The sequence below is a fragment of the Dacryopinax primogenitus genome (assembly GCF_000292625.1).
Source record: "Dacryopinax primogenitus strain DJM-731 SS1 chromosome Unknown DACRYscaffold_8, whole genome shotgun sequence".
Lineage (NCBI taxonomy): Eukaryota > Fungi > Basidiomycota > Dacrymycetes > Dacrymycetales > Dacrymycetaceae > Dacryopinax > Dacryopinax primogenitus.
Window position 1 is genome coordinate 658,565 of NW_024467205.1, and position 9,268 is coordinate 667,832.

Genomic DNA, 9,268 nt, shown 5'->3' on the forward strand with positions numbered 1-9,268 from the left:
TTAGACTCTTGGCACTCTTAGGTGAGCAGACTTAGTCAGCCTGTGTTGCCCTAACAGATAGTGTCAAAGCTAGGAGATGGATGAATGCTACACCTGTGGCAATGGTCAATCCTGACATGCCAGAGAGTCTCAAGCTGATGATTGACAGTGGTACAGAGGGCCTCAAAGGCCAGGCAAGGGTCATCCTACCTTCTATCATGAGCTGTTATGAATGCAGCTTGGATATGCTTAACAAGCAGACTGTCTTCCCCATCTGTACAATTGTGAATACTCCTAGGCTGCTGGAACACTGTATCAAATGGGTGAGCATGCTAGAGTGGCCCAAAGTCTTCCCAGGTGTATTTTCCCCTAAAAGGAGGAGTTTACATGCTCACTTTGTACAGATAAGAAACTCAATACTGACGACCTGGAGCACATCCAGTGGCTCTTCATGCACACCTCTACCCACACACATGAATTCAAGATCGAAGGCATCACCTGGTCTCTCACCCAAGGCATTGTCAAGAACATCATCCCCACAATCATGAGTACAAATGTGGTGATTGCTGCTTCCTGCTGTACAGAGGCATTCAAGCTGATGACAAACTGCGCACCAAGGCTGGACAACTACTTTATGCTGATTGGTACAGAGGGCATGTATTAGTATATGTTTCAACATGAGAGGAGGCTGGAGTGTCCCATTTGTGGAGGGGAGATGATTGATATGCCTGTGAAGAAGGAATGGATGCTTGAGAGACTTATCAGGGCTCTTGTAGAGAGGCAGGATATGTGCATATTCCTTCTCTTCCTTCCCTTTATATATACTCACCCTTGGACAGACAAGCAAAGAAACCCTCCCTATCTGTCAATGGCTGCAGCTTGTACCTCCAAGCCCCTCTGCAGCTGGAATGTGCCACCTGCCCAAACCTGGAAAAGAAGCTTGTCAATCTTGTGAATGTTGGGGATGAGCTGATGGTCATGGCTGGCTTGTTGCCATTCAACCTTACCCCGAGGGTGCTGTTGAAGGACTGAGTTGGTGGCCAGGGGGGGGATAGACTAGATGAAGCAGATCTGTATGGATAGAATTAATACACCTCATGTGCACTCTTTGGCTTGTGTCAAGTACGGGTATCCCTGGGTCATGTCAGCCCCTTGGCCAGGTTGTAGCACACAACATGTGTGCCAATGAACAGACCCCAGCCTTTGCAGCAAAGGACCATTCCATGTCTGGATACAAAATGTCCAATTGGGCATCTTATTGGTCCAGAGCTCCCTCTGATATTATTCTACAATGCAGATATATGCTTCCAAGTCCCAGGGGCCAAGCTATTGATCAATGTTGAGCCATTAACAATTAACATGGTGCAAATAAGGTATCTCTGGAGGTATTTCCTCTGATGCCCCATTTTCGAAAACAAAATACCTGTTATGCCCCTCCAGATGCATTTTCCCAAAATGCCCTGTCTTTTTCAAGGGATCACAGTACCGGCTGGTGTTAGCAGCTGAGAAGCTTACCTAAAATCCCTGAAGTGTGAAAGGGTAGCTCAGGGGTCCAATTTATAAGCATGCTCATTTATCTGAGAATACATGCTGTGAAAAATTGAGAAAAAGTCTCTCTATATGTCTTATTACTTATATCTATTGATTTTTTTCTTTGAGTTTCTTTCTTCATAATTTTCTAAGTGAATTAAGAATTAACTCTGGTCAAGCAGAGGCCAGGACCCCTAGGTGACCCATTTTCCCTTGTGGTGTTTTCAGCACAGCTTCTAAGCTACTAACGCCGTGATCCCTTGAAGAAGAGGGCATTGGGGCATAACAGGTGTTTCCGAAAACGGGGCATCGGAGGAAATACCTCGGTATCTCCGCCACTACAATTGGAGACCATTGTTGGAGCTTTGCTTCCGAATGCGGGGCATCGGAGGAAAGACCTCAGTATGTCCGCTATGGACCCTACCAACGCGAAAACCACCGACACCGGGAGTTGACAAGCTTCCTCCTCGTGAACAGATGCTATACGATGGCTACAAGAAGAAATCTTAAACATCCACGGGATGAAGACTCAGAGATGGATAACTCCAAGAGACTTCGTGGTGATCTCGACTCGGTGCGTGAAACCTACGTCAAACGGTGGATGCGATCGCACAGCTCGTGGACGAGAAACCTCCGACATTTAGATGTTGTCGAGGAAGGGGATGAAAAGACCGAGCTAGAACAAGAGCTTGTGGACGAGTTGACTTTGTCAATGATCGAAGAGGGCAATGAAATCTCGGCCGCGCTGCGAAACCTCGCACTAGAGATCGTGAGGGCGGTTGAACGAGACCTAGCAGTCCTCCCCATTGAGTTGGGTAAGCTCTATGGTGCGTCTCTATATAGTGTGCTCCGTCTGCCTTGTGGCTTATCTGTCATTTTTTGAACCATCAGATGCAATCCATCCTCCCAGGGTCGCAGATACCCGCAAACGGTCAACGATGCACCTAGTTTCAGTCAGAGCGCAGGAAAAAGGTATGATTTTACCCTGTGAGACCTCATATCATTGACTGGCGTAATGCTTGAGTTAGCCACAGTCAAGTCATGGGCCTCTGAATATGAAGGAAATGGAGTGGACCTCTTTCACAAACACATTGCCCATTGCTGTGAGCTGTCAGGCGCCGGATCGTCCCTCTACGGAAAAAGCTTTGTGATTGTCAATTCTTCTGGCATGGGCAAGAGTCGTATGGTTGATGAATCGTCCAAGACACTATTCACCGTCCTTTTTGTGCTCAGGGATGCACGCGGCGGTGCGCTATTTTGCTGAGCAGCGCGGAGTTGCGGTGCTGATGAGGCCGTGGTTGCAGGCTTTCCTCCTCCGGACAGCAATGTGCTGGCATACTTCCAGCGTACAAGGACCGTGAACGAATGTGAAACCGCCATGATATGCTTTCTCAAGACACTATACGATGAACTGATCACGCTGCTGAAGGATCGACAAGAAGAAGCGGGGACACAAAAACATGCCGAATTAGCATACTGGTTTCGTGGCTACCTGGCGACCTGGACTCATATGTATGACCCTAGCCCGGCACGGGTGGACTTCTTCACACGTGTGGTCAAGAAAGCAGAAGAGGTCGCTAGGCTCTTCTTTATGTGCACGAGAACATCTCACTCATCTACAGTAGATGCAAGACATACGTGCAACACACGCCTCTCCACCCGAAAAAGATGGAGATCGGATTCTATCATCTGAGGTGTCAACCAAAGAGCGATCGCGCAAGTCTGAGATGATAGATTCATTCAGCACGCTCTCGGCTCTTTTAGAGCATGACCCCAAGTCACCTCTACCCAGTCTGTTGCTTGCATTTGATGAAGGGCATACGCTTTTACAGAGGGTTGGCCGACGCGAGGACGAGGCTTCCATATACTCAGTATTGCGCCGAGTTTTGCTCTATCTGGACGAGAAGCCACAGATGTCATGCTTCATCTCAACGTCTACCAGCATCGTCGAACAGTCTGCGCCCCCGATGCGGTTGAATCCATCAAGCCGCATGCAGTCGGGGTTGTATCGCAGCTTGCCAGCATTCACCAGCTTGCCGTTGAACATGACACGAATACAACCGGACGAGATGGATTTGACCTTGGTGAGCAGGGATGACTTTATGTGCAAGCAGTCGAGGATATTGTAAGCTTTTTTGCCCGTAAATGGGAACTGAGCACGACCTGATTTGGCACTGCTTAAGGTTTCGCACACGGGCTGAGCACGGCGTTGACAGCGATGTAGGCGAGAATTTGGGGTCATTCGCCATGGAGAAACTGGTCGGCGCATCATACGGATTGGATTTCGATGATGGGCAAAAGCTGGCGATTTTAGCACGACGGATCCCGATTCATATGCAAACGGACACAAGTGCATCCCTCAGGACGATAAATGAGCAGATTGCTCGGCACATGCGTGTGCTTTACCGAATAACCGACAATAACGAAACACTTATCACTGGATCTCCGAGTGAGCCAATCATCTCGGAGGGCGCCAAGGCTGCAATGGCCACATTCAATGCAGCAGATGCCCTCCGAAGGATTTTTGTCTCTCCCGGGATCAGTGTCGATGACCGTGGTCAGATGGTCGCCGCGCTCCTTATGATCCTCGCCAGCGATGCTGCCACTAAATATGGCAAATTTTCAATACCTGCTTTCTTCAAGTGTCTGCTCACTGATGTCTCGTGGATGACGCTCAAGAGTTCTCAAGCATCGCATGGGCGAATATTCCACCCGGAAAGATTTGAACAGACATTCGAAAACTCATTTGGAAACTTCAATCACGTCATCAAGGTTTATGGTAACGTGCCGAGGTCGAATTCGTTGTATCGGTACCTTACCAGACGTGCCGCAATTTCGACGCTATTCGCCCAACCGGGTGTAGACGGCGCCTTCCCCTACACCATCGATGAGACGAAGATCACGCCCGATAACACCAGCTTTGCCATCATTCAAACCAACGCTGAGGCCGGCATGCAAATACCCCCAAAGAGCGCGTTCGACAACATGAACAGCATTGTGCGGCAGATGCATGATTACCATGACGCTGAATCAACACCCGCGCCCAAACACAAGAACAAGTACAAGCCTGTCATTCGAATGATCTTCTCATTGCAATCCAAGGAGACAGATTTGGTGGTGATGGAATACGAAGATGCCGACGATGAGCTAGTGACATGGGACATCTATGTGCCCTTCTTAGCACTTGGAGCTGTTCAGGAGAACGCGGGTATGTGGCAGTCAGTGCTGGAAACGGGGTTGCAATCAGGGAGTATATACGATGGTGATGTGACCCTGATGGGGATGGACCCTGGGGCCAAAGATGGCGACGAGTTCTGGCCAAATTGGGCGCCAACAGAAGAAGGATCGAGCGGGCATACAAGAGACGCGAAGGTCAAAGAGGAAGGGAAGGGATCCAGCAACCCGAAGGGGAAAGGAAAGGCATCCAGATAACACGAAGGTAAAGTGACCGGGAGAGTACTTCTGGGGAGAGTACTTCTGAGCTCGCAGAGATGTAAAACGTGGCCACGCCGGAGGTGACGAGTACGATTTCTGCGCGCAGGACGGAAGCGTTGGGGCTGTGTAAACTGATCCCTCTAAGGTGTTTGTTAGGGGCCCATTGCAACATGACCTTTTTTGCATTCCTTAGATTACTACTAGGTTTTCCTTGTCGGGTCATTCATGTGTGACCTGTTTCCCATGGGTCGACCGATGAACTCAACAGCATACCGGTACCGTTCCTACCCGAATAATAAATGAGCCATATGGAGTAACCGGCAAGTGGTTTGATCTTCACTCGCTCCACTTGCTCATTGAGATGCCACGTCGCGCCCATTAAAGGATATCTGGGTTGGCAAAACAACTATTGCCTTGATTTTACCTGAATGAACCGGTCCTGGAGCTGGCCACATTTCCATATGTAACCAGCGGCACACTATCAGCTTCCGAGTCATGGTCGAAGAACCCTGCTCACTCTGCACCAACCTTTCACAAAAAGGCAACCAAGCTCATGACTATTATTGTCTGTCTCCCTTTGTCACCGAACCAGATGGATCTGGCAGTGGAGCAAAAGTCCAGAGAATTGGACGCGAAAACTACTAGTACTGCTGAAGTTGAGTTGAGGATGGCGCAGCGCTTACCCCTCCCTGCCCGTGCCAGCTTTCACATATTGTGGTCAACAGATTCTAAACGATGGCACCGGAAAGGGGACTCAAACGCCCATGGAATGAAGAATCAAATGTGCACAATCTGCCTTCCAAGATACTTCGAACTGATGTCGACTCGGAGCTTGAAACTCGCCAAGTAATACGTTGGATGCACTCGCGCAGCTCGTGGATAAGAAATGTCGGATGGTTAAACAAGGTCCAGGAAGGGGATGAAAAGACCGAGCTAGAACAAGAGCTTAGGAACGAACTGCTATCGTCAATAATCGAAGAGGGGGAGGAAATTTCGGCCGCGCTGCAACAGCTCGCACTCGAGATCGTGAGGGCAGTTCAACGAGACCCAGCAGTCCTCGCCACCGAATTGGGCAAGTTCTATGGTGAGTGTCTACGTGGCGTGCTCCTTGTGCCTTGTGGCTTATTTCTCCTTTCCCTAACCATCAGATACAATTCGTCCTCCCAAAGTTGCGGATGCTAGGAAAGAGTCCATGATGCGTGTGGTTTCGGCCAGAGCCCAAGCAGAGGGTATGTCTTTACCGCCTGAGGCTACCTTCGTTTTCTGACGTAACACTTGCATTAGCCACGATCAAGTCATGGACCTCTGACTATGAAGGAGATGCCGTGCGTCGCTTTCAAAGTCACCTCAGGACTGCCGCTTTCATGGGCGCAGCCGCATCGAATCTCTACGCGAAAAGTTTTGTGGTGGCTAATTCTTCTGGCATGGGCAAGACCCGTATGATTGACGAATCATCGAAAACTCTGTTTACCATTCTGTTTGTGCTCAGCGATGCCAGCGGTGGTATGCCGTCTTACTGCGCAGTGCGAGATTGTAGTGCTAAGCAGTCGACTATTACAGGCTTCCCTCCTGCAGACAACGATGTGCTGACGTACTTCTTGTTTCCGAGGAAGCTGAAGGACTGCCACACCGCCATAATGTGCTTTCTCCAGATACTCTTCGACGAATTGGCCGAGGTACTAAGGCATGGACAAGAACGATTGGGGACAGCAAAACATGCCGAATTGGCAAACTGGTTTCGGGGATACATGGCGACCTGGACTCATATCAGTGAACCGAGCCCAACACGGGTGGAGTTCTTCAGACGTGTGGTGAAGAAATCAGAACTGGTCCGTATGAAGTTATTCTTCTCGTGTGCATGAACATTCTGGCTCATCTACAGTAGGCGACGGAACTCGCACTGAAAGAAGAGGGTTCTACGTGGAAAACACAGGGTAATCAGTCGCCTCGCCTGTCAACCAGAGACAACACTTGCAAGTCTGATATGATAGCTTCATTCCAAAACCTCTCAGACTTATTGAATCATGGTCATGATGACTCTCTACCAACTGTATTGCTCGCATTTGATGAAGCTCACACACTGTTGAGAACAGTTGCAAATGACGATGGGGAGATTGATTCCGTCTACTCAGTATTGCGCCGAGTATTGCGCTATCTGAACGAGAACTCTTTCCTGGCATGTTTCCTCTCAACATCTGCCAGCGTCACACAATTCGACTCTCCGATGCGGTTCGATCCATCAACCCGAATGCAGTCAGGGAAGTATCACACCTTTCCGGCATTCACCAGATTTCCCTTCAACATGGCACGGGTACAACCAGATGAGATGGATTTGACCGTGGTGGGCAAAGATGACTTCATGTGCAAGCAGTCGAGAATATTGTAAGCACCTTGCCCATACTTGGGGAGATGAGCGATTGCTGACTTGGCATGGTCTGAAGGTTTCGCAAACGGGCTGAGTACGGCGTCGGTAATGACGTGGGCGACAGCTTGGTAGATTTTGCGAGGGAGAAGCTGCTCGGCAGCTCGGCTGCCTCGGGTTTCGATGATGAGCAAAAGCTGGCGATTTTATCACGACGGATTCCCATCGATATTCGCACGAACACAGGTGCAGCCCTCACGTCGATAAATCGGCAGATTGCTCGGCACATGCGTGTGCTTTACAGAATAACAAACAAGAACGAAACACTCATAACCGGATCTCCGGGCGAGCCAATCATCTCTGAGGGCGCCAAGGGTGCAATGGCCACTTTTAATGTAGCAGATGCCCTCAAAGGGATTTTGCGCTCTCCCGGAATCGGCGTGGGTGAACGGGGGGAGATGGTGGCCGAGCTCCTTCTTGTTCTCGCCAGTGATGCTTCCACTCGCGAAGGCAAATTTTCGATACCTGCCTTCTTCGAGAGCCTGCTCACTCCTATCTCGTGGAAGGAGCTCAAGGAGTCTAGAGCATCACGTGGTCGATTGTTCCATATCAAGAGCTTCCAGCAGACATTCGAGAACTCATACGGTAACTTTAATCACATCATCAAGATTCGCGGGAGCGTCCCGGGCCCGAAGTCATGGTATCGATACCTTACGAGACGCGCCGGCATTTCTACGCAGTTCGGGCAATACGGTATAGATGCTGCATTTCCCTGCACTATCAATGGAACCGAGATCGCGCGGGACAACACCAGCTCAATGTTGATTCAAGTTAAGGCTGTCGCTAGTATGCAAAGTCCCCAGGAACTGGTTTTCGAGAAGATGGATAGAATTGTGGCCGAAATGCAGGATGAGGATGACACCAAGTCGAGCTCTCAAGGGAAAGGAAAACGTCAAGAGGAAGGCGAACCCGAACCCGAACTGAAACTCATACCTGTTATACGAGTGGTCCTCTCACTGAAATCCAACGAAGCGCAGGTGACGGTGATGGAATACGAGGACTACGACAATGAAATGCTGACATGGGACATCTATGTGCCTTTCTTGGCACTGAAAGCTGTTCAGCAGAATCCGGACGTGTGGCGGTCTGCATTGCACATGGAGTTAGATGCGGGGACGGTGTACGAGGATGATGCCATTCTCAAAGGGATGGATCCCGGGGCCGAGGAAAGCGACGAGTTTTGGCCAAATTGGGACCCAATGGAAGGGTAAACGACTGGGGATTGTAGCGAGGCGGAGGCGAAAGGGAAGGCGTCCAGCAAGAGGCGAAAGAGGAACACAGGCTAAATGATTAGGACAGTACTACAAGCTGAGAACAATGTTGCCAACTGTACACTTGTACGTTCCATCGAACGACGCGAGTGCTCTGGCCGCTTTTCACCACACTCAATCACATAGCAGCTGGATATGTGACGAAACATTTCATTGGCAGTGTTGGGATAACAACACTTCTCGCGCCGTGCTATAATCCAGAGAAGCTGCCTATGTCTCTCTTCGCCTGCACTAGGAAGATGTCGATTCCATGACAGAGGGTCATGATGCGCATGTGAGCGTCAGTTTTGTGTACCTCAACCGCATCGTAGATCTGTGTGAAAGACTGCCAGCGTGATGACCGTTCATCTTCCGAGTATAAAGATCCCAACCTACTGCGGATCCATACTTCCTGTCTTGACATGGACATCTAGCGTATGAGCTCTTGCCACACCCAAGAGACAGCACAAGTACACACAATCATCATGGATCACCGACCCTACTCGCCCTCCTGCTCCCTAATCTCGCGCTCCAGCCTCTCCCTCTCAGCGCGCCTCATCCGAGCTAGCGTAAGGCTCTCGTAATCCAGTCCCTGGTCGGCAAAGTCAAAGTTCGGCAGACTCGGTGCATCCATCTTCTGAGCGTCGGTTAG

General features: G+C 49.8%; 3 protein-coding genes across 3 annotated transcripts in view; all 3 read left to right on the forward strand.

Moving 5' to 3' along the window:
* Window positions 1-1,011, forward strand: part of DACRYDRAFT_88692 (NEDD8 activating enzyme) — a gene marked incomplete at both ends in the record, with an annotated part of 3,337 nt that extends 2,326 nt beyond the window's left edge. Inside the window, 4 exons of the mRNA XM_040776874.1 lie at window positions 58-336; window positions 384-623; window positions 690-768; window positions 819-1,011. Coding sequence (XP_040629161.1) covers window positions 58-336; window positions 384-623; window positions 690-768; window positions 819-1,011 — 791 coding nt within the window. The remainder of the gene's footprint in view (window positions 1-57; window positions 337-383; window positions 624-689; window positions 769-818) is intronic.
* A 956-nt stretch (window positions 1,012-1,967) lies between these two features.
* Window positions 1,968-4,949, forward strand: DACRYDRAFT_115996 (uncharacterized protein). The gene is made up of 6 exons (XM_040770109.1): window positions 1,968-2,336; window positions 2,401-2,481; window positions 2,538-2,756; window positions 2,814-3,082; window positions 3,135-3,634; window positions 3,693-4,949. The coding sequence occupies exons 1-6, from the start codon at window positions 1,997-1,999 to the stop codon at window positions 4,939-4,941; spliced, it is 2,658 nt and encodes an 885-aa protein (XP_040629162.1). The 5' UTR covers window positions 1,968-1,996; the 3' UTR covers window positions 4,942-4,949.
* DACRYDRAFT_115997 (uncharacterized protein) lies at window positions 4,932-8,577 on the forward strand (the record flags this gene model as incomplete). The annotated part of the gene is made up of 7 exons (XM_040770110.1): window positions 4,932-5,264; window positions 5,329-6,028; window positions 6,093-6,173; window positions 6,229-6,447; window positions 6,505-6,773; window positions 6,830-7,326; window positions 7,386-8,577. The coding sequence occupies exons 2-7, from the start codon at window positions 5,680-5,682 to the stop codon at window positions 8,575-8,577; spliced, it is 2,607 nt and encodes an 868-aa protein (XP_040629163.1). The 5' UTR covers window positions 4,932-5,264; window positions 5,329-5,679.
* Between the last annotated feature and the right edge of the window lie 691 nt (window positions 8,578-9,268).